The following is a 17,593-nucleotide window of genomic DNA, read 5'->3' as shown; positions in this document are numbered from 1 at the left end:
TCAGGCTCTGTGGAGGACATCCCCTAGAGGGTGACTTCCTCATGATAAAGGAGTTCCTGGGGATCTTTCTGGAGAGTAGAGGTGTGGGCAGGCCCTGGGTCCCAAGAACCCTCCAGGGCCACATCATAGAGTGACCCTTACTTTCCTGGGCACATGGTAATGCTGTCATTAAGCCCCATTCCTAGGCTGAGATGGCTGGCTATAGGGTTGCTGGGGCAAGATGGTCTCAGAGTGTTGCGTCAAGAGTGACCACTAGATTTAGCATCCTCAGTCTGCCTGCCCCATTTGGGCTCCTGTTTCTGTGGCCCTTTGGGTCACAGTCCCTCTCCTAGCTTCCCCTGAAGGCTGCCTCTACTTCCAAATCTCTAAATAGGCCCCCGGTCAGACCCACTAAATTTATTAGGACATGATGGTCACACATTTATTACATTCCTGGTCCTCTGCCAGGTGTCAGGATACTGTGAGCCAGTGGGAAAATACCTTGGCTGGAACTCCTAGGTCTTCTGTATGCCTTGGTCTGTGTTTCCAGAGGTATCCAGATGCCCCTGAATGAGTGAGAAGGAACCCCAATTCTGTGTATCTGGAGGGGGTATGGTGTCTGCCAGCCCCAGACTTTGACCTAAAAGTTGGGCAGGAAGGGGCCTCAGACACCTGTACCAGCCTCTTTTCCAGGGCCAGTTTGACCAAGTTGCTGCTTGCTTGAATGCCCCTAGCAACAGGGATCTCATCCCCTGTTGAGGCAGCTGTATACAGACAATTCTCTGGCAGAGTTGAAACATCCCAGCTAGGGCCTCCCCAGTTCTCTGACACCGAGACCCTAGAACTGTTTTTCATTCACCTGGCTTTTGATGGTCCACTAGCTTTCTCCAGCCCTGCCATTTTTAGGGTGATCCTTTGCTCCAGAATGGACCTTGCCCTTTGTAAGACCACTGACTCATTGGGGGCTCAGTGTACTAGGGCCCAGAGCAGTACACAGACCCTGAGAATTGCCCTAGTATCCACTCCAGAAGAGGGAAGCAAGGGTTGGCTGTGTATCATACAGGGCCACTGAGTTCCCCTGTGTGGAAAGTGGAGCAGAGCGGGGTGAATAGAAGCAAGGGAGGCATGTGATAGGAGGGTGAGTGAGGCCATATCAGGGTGGGGATAAATTCAGGTGAAGACTGTGGGGGGAGGTCCCTGTGGGTTGCCACCCCCTCCATTTCTGGGCCTCAGTTTCCCTGCTGGGCTGGACCGGAGGTGTTGGAGATTCTGGTGTTGTGGGCCCTGGAGAGGCCCCTTCTGGACTCTGAGCTTTGGGCTGGGGGCGGTCAGGGGAGGCAACAGCTGCTTTGAAATGTGGAGAATAATAAAGCAAGGAATGTCTGAGCTCAGGGGAAAAAATAACCCCCGCCCTCTGGGCCTCCCACTCGGCTGGTGTAATGAATTAAGTACAGGGAGGCACGTTTCATGTGGGGGTGTGGGATGGGGGAAGCAGAGAGGCTCCTAATGAGAAACAGGGTCCTCAGTTGAACTGCTGGGAGCTGGGGGTTCTGGGCCATCTGACCCGACCCCAGGGGCTGCCCTCCATCACCAAAGACCCCCTTTCAGCTCTCCATCTGCACTGGTGAAGGAGTCCATGCTGTCTCAAACCTGCGTAGACATCTGACCCTGGCCCCAAGAGGCCAGAAAGAGGAGAAGGGTGACCAACTGTGAGGAACCCTCTCATCCTCACTTTCCATTAAGTTCTTAATGAGTATAACTGGTGCCTCCTCTGTATAGGATGATGGGGCCAACACTGCCCCCTGCTGGAGGGAGGGAGCCTGCAGCCATGCCCAAGCCTCTCAGGGGCAACCCTGAGGCCTGGAGCACCTTCCCCTTCCTTTGGTCAATTCTTCACAAACCCCTCTTCCTCTGTGGGATCACCCTCCATTCCACCCTTATATCTCTGGTCTCAGCTCAGCCCCCCTGCCCCAGTCTCCCTGGGGCACCAGTGGATCCCAGGTCCAGCTCTGCCCTTCTGTCCACCAGTCCCTGACTTTTCCGTTGTTTTATGGGATATCTTCTCTCTCTTCCAAGGAAACAATATTTCCCCAGCAAGCCCCCTGGGCTCAGGTTTTCACTTTCCCTTATCTGCCTGTGGGACCCTATTCACCTGCCCCTAGGAAAGCTTTCTAAAAGATCAGCCTCCCCAGAGCAGCTGGGGGACAGTGAATGAGTGATTGGTGGAGCGGTCAGCAAAAGAGCAAAGTCTCAGTAAGGGAGCTTGAGGAGGCAGAGGCAGGTGGGGCTATTCCTCGGGGGTCCCCCAAGGATTCTCATTTCCTAGCAGGCTTGGAGCAAGACTCCCACTTTATTTTTAAGAAGTCTGGCCCAGGACTTGGAACTGTTTGAAATATTCTACCCCCGCATCATCCCTTCTCTCCCCACCCACTTTAATTAAAACCATTGTTTTTCAAGCACATGTTAATTAAAAAGCAAACATGTTTTGCTAAGTAATTTGGAAGCTCTGGTTATGCAAACCATAGCCATTACAGTTTTTAAAAAAAATTCCTCACCCAGCTTGCCCCAGTATCTTGGGGGCTGAGGACTCCTGTGGCTACTGTGAATGAACACCCTTTCACAGTTTATGTACCCTGTGGTGGCCTGGTTAGGGCAGGTGGAAGACAAGGGCTCACAAAAGGACCAGAGTTCCTAGCAAGATCAGCACCACTAACCTTCTGCTATTGTGTGCTTTGGGCCCCAGGGGCAGGTGAGAAATGGCGGTGGACTCCATCCTGCAAGCAAGATCGTTGTCTCAGATCCATGGATTGGCTGTGGAGGTGGAGAGCTCAAGTCTTTGAGCTTAAGCAGAAAGGCTGGGTGCTGGATGGTCATGGCATGGCTGCCTCCCCAGGGTCTCTAGTGCAGCTGGGTCACATCTACCCAAAGTTTGGACAATAGGACCCTGAAGTGAGGGCCCAAGGTAAAGACTGACCTATGGGCCAGGTGGGCAGGATACCCAGAGGCACTGCCCAGCTCCCCACACTTTGTGCATATTACACCCCCCCTCTTGGCTGTGGGGGTCCTGGGGCCTTTTAGGCCTTTCATACTCTGGGCAGCACCCTTTGGACCTTTTGCAAGAAGCTGGGACCTAATATGTGAGGTTCAGTGACATCCAGCTCCTGTCCTTCCCTGGCCCTGGCAAGGGTAGGAGGCATCTTACCAAGAGGACTTCCCAAGCCTTGCCACCACTTTGCAATCTTTCTGCCAACTCAGATTACTAGAATAGAAATGCTTCGCTTGTGGGTATGCCTCCATGTGTGAATTTGAATCCAGATATGTCTCCATATCTCACTGTTGTCCATGAACTCAGTGTGATCTCAAGGTGTGAGTCCTTGAGTTGGGGGTGCAGGGTCATATGGGGGCAGTACCAGGAAGAGTCTATGTGTGTCAGCAGAGGTAGGTCCTGGGTATTGCTGGACACCTGGGCTGACCCAGAATTTCTGCATCCAGGCAGAGGCACAGGGCCTAAGCACAGCCTTGTGCACCTGACCAGCCCCTTCTCTGCTGGAAGGTGGAAGAAGGTGCTGGAGGAGGTGCACTTGCCATTTAGCACACGCACAGTGCTTTCCCCCTGGGACACACACACACCTTTGCAAGCTACAACCCACGTGACACCAGTGATATGCTGGCGACTGGTTCGAAGGGCTCAGCTTGACTGGGCCCGGGCCAGCGACACACACCTCCGTCTTCCCGCTCACGCCACAAGGCAGGGCAGCTGCCGCGCCCTAGTTTGGGCGCTTCTGGGTTCTGTCGCCTTTGCCGCCGCGTGGAAACCGCAGCGGGGCAGGCGGGTGAGCTCAGCGCCGCCCCGGGCCTCGCCCTAACTCGCTCCAGATGCAGGCGGCAGCAGTGCTCGCGCCCTGGGGCTTCCCGAGTCTCGGGTGGGGGCGAGCTGGGCGCTCGGGGTGGGCCGGTTGGGGCTGTGCACCCTGGGGAGGGGCGCCCAACGGTGTCGCGGGTGTGTGCCTGGACCTGCCCGCTGCCTGAGTTCTGTCCTGGCGGGGGCAGCTGTGGATGTCGCAGTCACTACGCCTGCCTCCCGGTAGTGCGAGTGAGGTCGGTCCCCGAGCCTCGGGAGTCCTCTCGCAGGTCGCGGGACGCTTGGCCCGGAATGATGGCCCCAGCTTCAGCCATGGGCTCCGGCAGTGCCCGCTCTAGACTCTCTTGGAACAAACATCCCAGCTTCACCGGGCAAGCAGCGTGGCCTGACCGCCGCCTGTTTTCAATAAGAAGCTGGTATTTTCCCGAAATCGCCGGCCGTGCTGACCTCATGGGGACGCGGCTGGCCACGCCAGGGGGCGGGAGGCTCCGTGGGAGCCCCTGGCGCCCGGCCTCGCTGAGCCGATGGCAGGGAGGAGGGCTCCGGTTTCCAGTCCCAGCTCAGCGGCTTCCTCGTCCCAAACTGGGTCCCTCTGCCTGCTGTGCGTACCCTGCGCCAGCTCCTCGGGGATTCAGGTCCTGCTCCTGCCTCCTGTGGTCCTGGCGAGCTGCTTCACCCTGTCACTATTCCCTGCACTGTAGGATGGGGAGACTGCAGATGAGGGAGAGACCAGTGTGAGGAGAGTAAACCGACCCCAGAAACATTTCCAGGAAGCAGCAGAAGAGGGCTCCCGGGAGCCGAGGAGCCAGAGATCAGTCCCCGGCTTCAGGGATAGGGCAGGGAGGGAGAATAGGGGAAGGGGACTTGTTCCCTGTTGGGAGCGGATAGCGAGAACGGGATGTCCCAGGAGAATAACGGTGCTCAGTCGGGGATCCACGTGGGGGCACCCCGAGGCTGGGAGGTGTGAGGGAAGGCTTCCCAGAAGAGGGATACTTAGGCGGAGCACACGCGACTAGCGTCCTTAGAACGAGCTAAGGGGTGGGGTTGGGGATAGACTGGAACAGAGCGGACAAAGGCAGTCAGATCCGAGGTATCTTGGGTGTCCAGGGGAGACTCTGGGGAAGTACTGCGGGGAGTGAGAGGCCAAGGGCTGGCTCAATAGTAGGGACAAAGACTGAGACCGCCAGAGGGGAGCTCAGGGTCCAGGGGGAAGGGTGGAGACCAGGAGCCAGGAGCCAGGGGAGGAGCAGAAGGGCAGGGGAAGGGAGGCAACAGGCAGGGAGGCCTGTGGCTGAAAGATTATGCACTCTGGGTGCCTTCTCCTTCCAGAAGCCTGTGTAGCAACCACAACAATAACGGTGGCTAACAGGGAGCACTGGTGTGTGCCAGGCAGTGGTCTAAGCACTTATAAGCATTAAGGCTCCATCTCCAAACATTCACCCCTCCACTCATTCATTCAGCCAGCAGATGTTTGTTGAGTGCCTATTATGTGCCAGACACGTTCTAGGAGCTGGGAATACAGTTATGAGCAAAACAGACAAAAAAAAAAATTCTTTACCCTAAAAGAATTCCATTTTCTCCTTAGTAGGCTTGTATTTCAAAAACAGCAGCAACAACAATAACAACAACAACAAAACTCGGTTCTTATTATATTTTGAATCCCATCAGTAAAAGTTTTGTGGAAATTTGTTTTCTCTTTTGGTATATAAGTACCTCCATGACAGTTGTAATTTCGTCTCTTGACTCACAAAGCCTTTTTTACTATCTGGCTTTTTACAGACACAAAGTTTACAAATTCTGGTACAGACCAAGGAGGTGAGGAAATTATTTGCTTGAATATCTGGGACCAAAGGAAAGAGCCAGTGCAAAGTCCTGGGGGCAGGAACTGGTGAGGCCTATCAAGGAGGTCAGTGTGGCTGGAGTCCTGCAAACAAGGAGAGCAGTCAGAGAAACCCAGCTAGATGGCACAAGACCTCGTACTGATACTGGATTTTTTTTTTCTAAATTGTTATTGCATTCAAGTATTAAGTTTGATTTTGTACATCCATCTTTCCCCCCAGCCCTCTCGGTTTATTAATAATTTGGGGGAGGTTCATTTGCATTTGATTTAGAAGGAGGTTGTATCTTCTGCAAGTGATGTATTTTGTGTCTTCCTGCTCATATATAACTCAGCCTCTTCCTTTCTTTCCCTCGGTACTCCCCCTCCTTGCCTCCCCACTCTCTCTTCATCAGCTGTTTCTCCCCTCCTTTCCCCACTCTCCCTTCCCCTGCTCTCCTCCTCCTATCCCCTCCTTTCTACTCAGCAAATCCTTTCCCTTTCTGATTATCTTCCTTCCCTTCTCACTCCTTTTTTCTTCCCTTCCCATCTCTTCTCTTCCCTTTCCTTCCCTTCTCGCATAAAGTGAGAGTTTCAGTTTTCAAAAGAGCCTAAAGGCTTCCCCAGGATCAGGGGCAGAGGCTTAGGCCCCTGACTGCCTGACTGAGCCTTGATGTGGGTGTGGGGACTCAGAGGGCCACACATAGGCTCCAACAAGGGGAAATGGAGTGGATGTCTGTGTCCATCAGAAGATGTTCTGTCACAAGGAACAAAATGCTGATGTCAGGTGGCTCTGAGAGTAAAGGAGACAGGTGGATGATTGTTCCAGGGCTGTCCAGGGGGGCAGGTGGGTAACCCAGGATGTCTATTCCACCCCTCTGTGCTGTGTCTTCCTGGGGATCAATGTGGTTATAGTCTGACCCCTGTGAGCTTGCAGGAAAATCTGCACCACCCGAGTGAGCCCATCTATTTCCATTTGCTCTCAGGAGAATGGAGGATGGGATATTTCTGCTAGAAGCTTCTTGAGAAGAATGAGGAAGTCTCTTCTTCTGAGGTCCCCATAAATGTCTTCTGAATCTCCCAGCTGACACTGGGTCACCTGCTCTTCCTGACCCAACAGTATCTCTACAGTTAGGCAATGGTGGGGTGGCATCTGGAAATACCCTGGGCCTCTCAGAGATCTGTGAGCACCTAAGGGAGGCAAGTAGTTATAGAAGGAGGAATCTCTGCTTGGGCAGCAACCACCTAGGACACCTGCCAATCACTGGGTCCCGCGTATAGATACATATTTGTGAATATAACATGAGTTTGCTGCTATCCAAATGGGATCACACTTTGCACATCGTTTATCATTTTTCATTTTTTACTTAATTATGTGTCTTCCAGATCATTCCATTTCAGGACAGGTTACTCTATTGTATTATTTTAATTGCTTCAGCATTTTCTTCAGTATGACAATATCTGTAAGAAATTACTACTTAGCGGCTCAAAACAACACAGTCTCCTACAGTTCTTTTGGTCACAGGTCCAAAATGAGTCTCTTAGCGGTCCAAAGGAGAATATTTCCTGGCTTTTCACAGTTTCTAGAGGTCACCTGCATTCCTCGGCTCATGGCCCCTTCTTCCAGCTTCAAAGGCAGCAACATTGCATCTCTATGATCCTTCTTCTGTAGCTACATCTCCCTCTGCTTAGAGTCAGGAAAGAATCTCCCTTTTGCAGGGCTCAAGTGGCTAGATAATCCAGAGTGCTATCCCCATCTCAAGATCCTTAATCACACCTGCACTTTACAATGTAAGGTAATAGATTCACAGGTTTTAGGGAGGTGAACACAGGTGTCTGGTGGCTGATTGAATCCTGGTTTTCGATTCTTCTGGGTATATGCCTTGCAGTGGGACTCCTGGATCACATGGGAATTCTTCTTGAGCAGCCACCACACTTTTCCACAGTTGCTGTCCCATTTTACATCCCTACCAGATTATTATGAACAGTTAAAAGACCCTAAATGGAATAATCCAGAAGAAACAGATAAATTCGTTGACATAAACAACCTACCAAGATTGAGTTTCTATGTTTTTTTTTGGGGGGGGGGGGGTACTAGGAATTGAACTCAGGGGCACTCAACCACTGAGCAACATCCCCAGCCCTATTTTGTATTTTATTTAGAGACAGAGTCTCACTGAGTTGCTTAGCGCCTCGCTTTTGCTGAGGCTGGTGTTGATCTCTCTCTCTTTTTTAAAATTATTTACTTTATTTTTATATGGTGCTGAGGATCAAACCCAGTGCCTCACATGTATGAGGTAAGCACTCTACTGCTGAGCTATAACCCCAGCTCTGGCTTTGAACTCTTGATCCTCCTGCCTCATCCTCGGAGCCACTGGAATTACAGGCATGTGCCAAGAGCCTGGCTTCTATTTTTTTTTTTTTTATTCAGGTTTGGCATATAATCTAGGAATTTTTCCATCTCATCTAGGTTGTCCATGTATTGATATTATTTGTTCATTATGTTTTCTGTTAATCCTTTGTATTTTTGTAGAGATGGGAGTAATGATTCCACTTCCATCATCTTCATTTTTGAAAAACAACTTTACTGGATATAACTTTCTGGATTGGCAGTTTTTTCTTTCAGCATTTTGAATAAGTTGTCCACTGCCTTCTGGTCACCATTTCCATCCCCAGTACTGGGGACTGAATCCAGGTCTCGTACATGCTAGGCAAGTGCTCTACCATTGAGCTATATCCCCAGATTGACCTTCTTTCCTTTAGATGGAGTTTTGCTAAATTTCTGAGGCTGACCTTGAATTTGCAATTCTGCCTCAGCCTCCAGAGCAGCTGGAATTACAGGGAGGTGCCACTGTGCCTGGCATCCACTTGGTTTTATAAAGGTTTTTAAATTGGTTCTTTTAAAATTTTCTCTCTTTATGTATTCTTTGATTTTGTTGTTAGCATACCTTCTATTAATCATTTAAATATCCTTTTATTTAGTTCTTTTAACACACACACACATTATATATATATATATATATATATATATATATATATATATATATATATATATATATTTTACACCAAGGATTGAATCCAGGTATGATTAACCATTGAACCACATCCCCAGTCCTTTTTTATATTTTTGAGACAGGATCTCTGTAAGTTGCTCTAGGGTCTTGCTAAGTGACTGAGGCTGGCTTTGAACTCAGAATCCTCCTGCCTCAGCATCCTGAGCTGAGCTGCTGGGTTTGCAGGCATGTGCCACCACACCCTGCTTTTTTAATGTACTTGAAATAGCTGTTTTGAAGTCTTTATCTACTATGCCCAATGTACTGGACCTCTCAAAGACAGATTCTTTACCAGCAATATTTCCCTTGTGAATTGGTAAAATTTCCTATTTCTTTACCTGTTTTAAATATATATATGAAAAGAAGGTATCTTAGATAATATATTGTAGCAAATTCAGACAGAGATTTCTGCCCTCCTCCCTGCTGACTTGTGTTGTTGTTTGTTTGGTCATTTGCTTATTTGTTTAGTGTCTTGGGTGAGATATTTCTGTGTTATCTATTTTCCTGTCAATTTTCAGTCTCTAATATCCCTGCTCAGATCCGACCCCTCCTTGTGCTTATTTTAATGTTCTACCCTGGCATTCCGGAGTTAATTTATGGGTGAGTGTAAGCCACTCATTGGTGGATGCTTGCCTCTAGTCAGTTTTATTTTCACTATTTGTCATTGGATATATGTGCAGCATGAATTCTGCTTTCACAGCCTTGGGAATTTACTATTTCCCCACAGGTTCAGCTAGGAACTAGTGGCTTAGATAGTCCCCATGCATTTGCTCCTGGGAAGACATAGCCTTGGGCTTGTGCACAGCCTTTCAGTACATTAGGGATGAGTGTGATTTTATTTTTAATCCTGGCTTACTAGGAGTTACCCTTGGGTCAGAGTAACTTTTTGGTGAAAGGTTGTACTTCAGTCCATTGAACCAGGAAAGTTTCTGCCTTTTGCAGATATCTGTGTGGCTTGGGAAATACATTTAAATAGACTCCACTTTCTGTTCCTGATTTGGTGCAACCTAATGCATGCACAGTGTTTTAGGCCCAAGTGTGAGCATAGGAGAAATTTTCTTGGTGGTTTCTTCCACGTTGTTAAGCTAATGGCGGGTTGCTATTTCACTTTTTTTTTTTTTTTTTTTCTGCTAGTATCACAGAGCTCTGTATTGCTGACCAATAAGACCTCTATTGTTTTAAGCAATACTTTTAGTGTGTACTAATCCTAACCCTCTTCTTTCAAATAAATTCAGTCACCTCAGACAGAGCTGCTGCAGAGCACTTATCTTTTCAGCTTGCCTATCATTCTGGGCACAATATTTGTGCCACTGCACTAGATCTGGGTATGAGGATGGCAGCCTGCTACAATTGGAGTGAAATGAGTAGCTTATAAGTGGTCACAGGGAAGGGGGATGGTATCCATTTGTGTTTTCACTTGCTGTATTAGTCTATTTTCTATTACTATAACAAAATACCCGGGGCTGGGTACTTTGTAAAGGAAGGATATTTATCTCACAGATATGGAGGTTCAAGATCATAGTGCTAGTATCTGCTCAGCTCTGATGCTATTATATCACAACCCAGCAGATTGCATCATGGTGGGAAACATGTGCAAGAGGGTGGAATCATATGGTGACAGGAAACCAGAGAAACTTCAGGGCCAGGTTATTTTTAAAATGATTCTCATGTGAACTAACTGGGGTCCTATGAGAGCTACACTAATCCTTTCCAAGAGAAGCACCCTCAATGAGTTAAGCACGTCCTCTAGGCCCCACCTCTTCGAGGTTCCACCATCTCAACACTGGGGACCATATGTCAACTACAAGGATCCAGGCTGGACGTCTGGAGCGCGACCCTAGGCAGCGGTCTCCATCGAGGACTGCCACCGCAGCAGCGCCTGCCCCTGGGTCCAGACGGAGTGAGGTCGAGGGAAACTCAGGAAGCCACACCCCCATGTCCTGGTCCTACCCTGCCGGCTGCCGCCTCGTGCGCCTCGTGGTCGCCATCGGCAGGCAACCTAGCCGCGAGGGGGCGCCGCAGGGCCCTCGCACCATGGCGTCCCGGGGCGGCTGCCTGGACCTGCTGGCCTGGCTCCTGCTTCTGCAGCCGCAGCTCGGCGAGGCCTACGCATCCGCCGCGCCCCTCACGTCCTCTGGGCCCACGGGCGGCGAGGTTTCGGGGGCGAGCGGGCAGGAGGTTCCTACAGGGGAGTCGGTGGCGCACACAGACGCCCCGTCCATGCAGACGCGCACCCAGGTGGCTCCCACGCACGGCCCGATCGGGGTGCTGCCGCACCTGCTGGCGTTCTCCTCGGGTGAGCACGCCCCAGGTGAGCCGGCTGCGGAGCACTGGGACGCAGGGGTCGCCGGGCACGGGCTCGCAGGCGGGACCTGACTCTTCCAGTCCTTCTCCCTGCATATCCTGGTCTAGTGTGTGGCCGGCCCTTCCTGAAGATTACTGGAGGCTTTAACGCCGAGGAGGGGAAGTGGCCCTGGCAGGTGAGCGTGCGCATCAAGGAGGAGCACGTGTGCGGAGGCTCCCTCATCACGCCGCAGTGGGTGCTGACCGCCGCGCACTGCATCATAAGGTGAGGGGCAGATGGAGATGCGGGGTCCTGCAGGCGGCCCTGCTCTCCTCCAACACCCCTTGGCCCACCACCCTGGCCAACTGGTAAAACAAAAACACATTCGGTGGAAAGGGGAAAGTTTCTGTACTGTTCTCTCTTTACTAAAGGTACTTAAGAGGATTTGGAGGGAGACCCAAAATGAGACGATTTGGTGCTAGAGATCTGGGTGTTGGGGAGAGTGGCGAGGAAGGTTGGGGTCATGCTGGGAACCATCTCGGATGGGAAGGGCAGGAGGGACGCTTCCCAGGGTGAGGAGCATGTCCTCTCTCCCACAGTCCTTTGCAGTACAGCGTGAAGATGGGAGATCGGCGTCTCAGTACACAAAAGACAAGTCTGGTGATCCCCATCCGGAACATCATTGTCCATCCTAAGTTCCGAACAGCTGCAACGGTTATAAATGACATTGCCCTTCTTCGCCTCCTCTACCCTGTGAATTTTACCTCTACTATCCACCCTATCTGCGTCCCTTCTGAGCTTTTCCATGTGCAAACTGGGACCAAGTGCTGGGTGACTGGGTGGGGCAAAACAAAACAAGAAGGTAAGACTTCCAGATCAGAAGCAAACTGGGGAGAGAGGAGAAGCAGCCTTATCCTTGAAACAGAAATGAAGGCCAAAGAGAGGGAAAGACCGGGAGGTAAAGGGATTGCAGATTAAGAGCAGTCGAGGTAATGGGTCCTGAATGGCTTGGGTGACCAAGAAATTTAGGAAAGTCACTTTTGCCTGGGAATTGGAGTTGCTCAGCCAGGAGTTGAAATGTATGCTCCTTATGCAGATTTTGGGGGCACATGGTGAGCTGGTTTGAGGGATTTGTGTGTGTGTGTGTGTGTGTGTGTGTGTGTGTGTTCCCCTCAACAAGGAGATATCCAGATACATGGAGTTCTCTCCAGAGAGGATTTCTGCTCAGGGGGTGATGAACTGTCTGCCAGTCAGAGCTGCTTCTCATTGAGAGTAGCTGTCTTTAGGACAGGGAGCTTCTTGTCTCTTGAAGTGTATGCAGAGTCTGAGATTCCTGTTCTGGACCTGAGGCTGTACAACTTCCTATCCTTGGGAAGAGGCTGGATTTGGTACCTGTGACATGCTACCTGTCCAAGAGCCTGTGATCCTTCCCTAAAATGTGAAGTTGATTTACTGATGCTAAGGACACCCCGTTACCATTACTATCAAAACTCACGAGTGACAAATGCTTGGTTGTCATTTCTCAGGATACTAAGGACTTGCCTCTCCCCCTTCTGAAATATTCTTCCTTTTCCTGACTTGGTTTTGCCTTTTACCCTGCCTTTCTCTGTGTCACCTTTGGGCCTCAGATCCCTCCTATGTCAAATGGGGACAATACAAACTGTCCTACTGTCTTTCAGGGTCAGACTGGATGCAGGGGGCTTACTATTGACTTGTACAGATTCACACGCTGCTTATTTTCTTCATTAGCGGACATGAATTCAACAGAGATTCTACAGGAAGTGGACCAACAAATCATCCTTTATCAAGAATGTAATAAGAAGATACAGACAGCCTTGTCATCTAAAAGGGATCTGGTCTTGAAAGGGATGATATGTGGTGATACCAAAAAAGGAAAGGATTCTTGTCAGGTAAGTTTGCATGCCCTTTCCTCATTCTCAAGTGCAAGTCCTGAGTTATTTGTGCCTCCTCCATTTACCCCTAGTTGAGCTAAGGAGGTGCACAAGGAGTGACCCCCTAGATTCCCTTAGCTGGTCTGGCCTGTTTCTTCAAAAGGGAGCAGCCCTCGCTATCTGGGGCACTGCTAGGGTGCTGAAGGTGGGCTGGGTGATGTCCACATTGTGTTTCACTAGTTGAGCTCTCCTGTGCAGCACTCACCCCGCCAGTGTGAGTGCTAGCCCAAATGATCCCAGTTAACCCACATCACGACCCAGCAACACAGACACAGTGCCTACTATCCATATGGGGAAGGGGAGGTCCAAGGACATCAATTCAAGGTTATCCTGGGAGTACCTCTCCCAGGCCTATGTTCTTCCCTCTCCACCAAGCTTTGTCCCTGAGGAAGAGGAATTTGGGCCTAGTCTTATCAGATGCATATTTGCATGTATTGGAAAGAACTTTATTGTTGGAATGAATAAAGAAGAAGTTCCAAGAACCCTGAATATTTTGATTTTCACCTGTGCAGAGAGAGGGCCAAAGTCCTTACCTCTACTGAATGATTTCTCCCTTCTGTGAACCCAAGTACCCAACCCCATCTATCCATCAGCTCTGCTACCTTCAAGACTTTAAAACATTCCAAGAGAAACTCAGCCTGTCTTTTTTCCAAACCTGCTCCACTGTCCCCACTACCAGTCACTTCTGTGAGAGGCAGAGTCTTCATGTAGGGAAAGGGCTCAGCATGTACAGTGTCCCAGAGGTCTGGGGGCAGATCTTCAGTTGAAGGTTGATTTAAACATGTAGAGCAATGGGATAGCAGATGTGGCCAGAGAGGTGAGTGGGTGGGGTGGGGAGGTAGAGTGAGCCTGGGTGCAGGGCCAAGTTTTAGTCTGGCTCAGGCAGGACTGGGATGGAGCCTGGGTGAGTGTGATCAGATTTGCCTTTTAAGTCAGTGACTTTCTTGGTTGTGTGGTGCCTAGACTGAAATTTAAGAGCAGTTTTCATCATCTAGGGATCACCATTGGATCCCAAGCAGGGCATGGGGCAGCAAGGAGCCATAGGACATGTGTTTGAGGTGGAATGGTGAAGATCATAGGGTACTGGTGTTGAGGGAGGGGCTGAGAAGACCCTGGGTTTCTCCTAGAGGTGACTGGTAGTGGGGCTAGTGGAGCAGGTTTGGGACAGGGATGTTGACTTGTGCTGGAGTTGGAATATGTATGGGATGTGTATGAGTGGACTAGGGGGAGTTTGCTACATAGGTCAAGAGTTTCAAAGAAACTCCAAGTTCAGTATAAGGATTTGGGGGCTGTGGTGCAGAGGTAATATTCAAAATGTTTAACGACCACTGAGGTTTGGGAAATAGCCATAATAACTTTTCAATTTCCATATTTACATATACAGTTCTCATGTTCACAGAAGCCTGGCCTGGGCAGGGCCTGTGGGGTGACCAAGGAAGCCCTATGTGTCTGTCTCCCTGGCACCTTGCCGTGCCAATCATCTACTCTGACGTCAATTCCATTCCAGCAGTTTGTTTCTTTATCTTTCCCTAGGGAGACTCTGGGGGCCCCATGAGCTGTGAATTTAATGAGACATGGATCCAGGTGGGGATTGTGAGCTGGGGCGTTGCCTGTGGTCACTCAGACTTTCCTGGAGTTTATACTTATCTCAGCTTCTACAGCAAGTGGGTGGTTGCAACGGTGAACCAGGCTGTTCCTTGGTATTCGGTGTTGTTCCTCATTCTACTGGAGAGTCTTACGCTGCCTGTGGGCATCCTAGTGACTCTGTGATCACCCTGGCCCATTTCCCTTCTGTTGCTGGGTCTCCTACTAGGCCTCCAATCTCCTTTGCCTTTTCAATGCCCTTTATTTTATTTATTTATTTTTGGTACCGGGATTGAACTCAGGGGCACTTGACCACTGAGCCACATCCCCAGCCCTATTTTGTATTTCATTTAGTCTCACTGAGTTGCTTAGCACCCCACTTTTGCCGAGGTTGGCTTTGAACTGGAGATCCTCCTACCTTAGCCTCCTGATTTGCTGGGATTTCAGGCATGAGCCCCATGCCAAGCTCAATGCCTTTTCTTCAAATTCTGGTTGGAATCGATTGCCCCTGGGGAGCCTCAAGTGGAGCCTGGCAGAGAACTGGGGCCTGCAAGGTGTTCCAGCCTGGTGCTCTACTCACCTGCCTCAGCCAACCTATACCTGGCCCATGCTCTACCTGCTGGGAATATGGATGAACTGATTCTAGCTAGAGGGCCAGCAGGCCTGCCACTCGGAGCGTGGTGACTCAGGGACACCTTGGAGAACATCTACCAAAGGAGAGAATTCATCACCGTGAAGGAAGTGCCGAACCTGGTCCTAGTTTCAGGGTCTCCCTGAGACTTTATCACACCAACCTGCAAGGTGATTGCAGAGGCAGTGAAGGAGGCCCTAGCAGGTCCCTGCAGAGGTGTGAGGCCTGGGACTTTAGCATCTGGCTTGGTGCCTGGAGCTGGCACAGGTTTCCCTGTACCCAGTGTGGCTCTGTGAGTGGGTAGCCTGTGGCACACAGGCCCCACGGGGCACCCCATCTCTTCCTCAGGGCCCTAGTGGCTGCACTGGGGACGCTCCAAGTTGTGTTGAGGCAGTTTTGAGTGTGGAGATTTCAGATGTGAACTCAATAAATGTTTGAAGACTGCTGCGTGTGTTCTGCTGCTGTACTGGCCTGGGGTGTGGGGACCCTGCAAAGAACATTTCTCATGTGAAACTTAGGAAGATGTTGTTATTCTTCTTAGATCATAGAGTGAGAGGAGAGGCCCTGCCTGCGCCCATGTGTGTTGGACAGATGGTTTTAGCCAGTTGAGTTCTGCTGTGGTGCTGCTCGTAGCCATCAGCATTTCTGCATGGAGCTTTGAAGCGAAGTTTGCTAGTTGTTGTTGGCTCTGGGAAGCAGGAAGTGAGAGATCGTAAGCCAGAGGGAGATCAGGGAGTTACAACCCAAACTGTACCTGATTTCTGCTCCTCCCCCATATGTTTAAAGCCTTGAGCCCCCAGTAGGGTTGGTCAGGCCTTAGGGAAAACAAAGGGCTGAGGCTGAAGGAAGTGATAGATCAGGGTGCTTCTCAAGAGACTGATGATCATTTCCTCTGATATTTTTCCTTCCTCTCCTCCTCTCTTCTTTTCCTTCCTCTCCTCCCTGGGCATATAGATGATCAAAATAAAGACACATTTCTATATCTTCCTCACGTTCATGCATGGTACATGTTACGTCTAAGTACATATAAACAGAAGTGTTGTTATGAATTCTGGGATATATTTTTGAAAGGAGGCCAAATTGCTTGTTATTTATCCCTTCTTTTCTGGCTTGATTGTATATGTGGTACCTGGAGCTTGAGCAGCTGTCTTGGGACAGGAGGTACATGCTATGTGTATGAGACAGCAATTCAGAAAGAATTTGGCTTCCTGTTATTTGTAGGGATGACCCTGCAGCCCTTATCCAATAGAGAAATAAGCTTCACTTTTCATTAAGTCACTGTCATGAGTCTCAGTTACTCATAGAAAAATCTCATTACAGCTACTCAGTTGGTTATCTGGAGCTTTATTTCTGGATTGTTGTGAATATAGATTTTTCCAGTTATTATTTAGACTCGATTCTTTTTTCTATTTCCCCATTTCATTGTTTCCTTGTCTATATATTTTTTAAAAAATTGATAAGGTTAAAATCTTAAGTAAGGTTAAAATCTTAAGTTGATAAATGATCATATTAACTCAATGTATTTCTATATTTTTATTTTCTTTACCAAGGTAGTTTTTACAGAGTCAAATGCACAGTACCCCACCCCATATCCTCCAGATCAGGATAGAGAATATTTCCATCGCTTCAGGATGTGCCCTTTTGTCATCTCCTCCCAGAAAGAGCCACTGTTCTGATGATTCTCAGACTAGATTCCCATGTTGTACATCTCATACAAATGGAATCGGAGAGTAAGTGCTCTCTTGGGTCTGTCTTCTTACCTTCTGTGTATTTTGAGATTCATCCCTATTGTTACATGTACCATTAGTTCATTCCTTTAAAAAAATTTATTTTTGTAGTTGTCCATGGACAGCATGCCTTTATTTTATTTATTTTTTACAAAGTGCTGAGGATCGAACCCAGTGCCTCAGGCATGCAAGGCAAGCGCTCTACCCCTGAGCCCCAGCCCCAGCCCCAGCCCCCAGCACTAGACTTTTGGTGTACATGTTTTCACTTCTTTTGGGAAGAAACCTGATGGTGGAACTTGTTCATAGGGTAGATAACATGTTTAACTTGTTTAGAAATTTCCAAAGAGTTTTCCAAATTGGTTGGACCATTTTATACTCCTGTCAGCGATAAATGAGAGCTCCAGTTGACCCATGTCCTCATTAGTACTTTTTTTTTTGCTCAATTTTAATAAGAGGAAGTGGTAGCTCACTGAGGTTTTAATTTGCATTTCCCTATCATTTATGACATTGGGCACCTTTTCATGTGCCATTGATTACTTTCGCATCTTCTTCTTCTTCTTCTTCTCTTTTTTAAATATTTTTTACTTGTCAGTGGACATGCGGTGCTAAGAATCAAACCCAGTGCCTCACACACACTAGGCAGGTGCTCTATCACTAAACCACAAACCCAGCCCCTTGTATCTTCTTTTGTGAAGTGTCTTTTCT

The 17,593-nt window shown here is 49.2% G+C and overlaps 1 protein-coding gene across 1 annotated transcript; it reads left to right on the top strand.

Moving 5' to 3' along the window:
* Positions 1-10,744: 10,744 nt before the first annotated feature.
* Positions 10,745-14,716, top strand: LOC143399763 (serine protease 42-like). The gene is made up of 5 exons (XM_076856734.2): positions 10,745-11,021; positions 11,123-11,279; positions 11,594-11,856; positions 12,744-12,904; positions 14,480-14,716. The coding sequence occupies exons 1-5, from the start codon at positions 10,745-10,747 to the stop codon at positions 14,714-14,716; spliced, it is 1,095 nt and encodes a 364-aa protein (XP_076712849.2).
* The last annotated feature ends 2,877 nt before the right edge of the window (positions 14,717-17,593 follow it).

Source organism: Callospermophilus lateralis, chromosome 1, assembly GCF_048772815.1.
Source record: "Callospermophilus lateralis isolate mCalLat2 chromosome 1, mCalLat2.hap1, whole genome shotgun sequence".
In the NCBI taxonomy this organism is placed as follows: Eukaryota; Metazoa; Chordata; class Mammalia; order Rodentia; family Sciuridae; genus Callospermophilus; species Callospermophilus lateralis.
Note: the sequence above shows the minus strand (reverse complement) of the source record. Positions and strands in the feature narration are given on the sequence as shown.

Excerpts from the sequence above, each read along its gene's own strand:
- LOC143399763 (XM_076856734.2), top strand. The coding sequence starts at position 10,745 with ATGGCGTCCCGGGGCGGCTGCCTGGACCTGCTGGCCTGGCTCCTGCTT. Across the intron at positions 11,857-12,743 it reads GGGCAAAACAAAACAAGAAG|CGGACATGAATTCAACAGAG; the intron begins GTAAGACTTCCA and ends TTTCTTCATTAG. Across the intron at positions 12,905-14,479 it reads AAGGAAAGGATTCTTGTCAG|GGAGACTCTGGGGGCCCCAT; the intron begins GTAAGTTTGCAT and ends ATCTTTCCCTAG.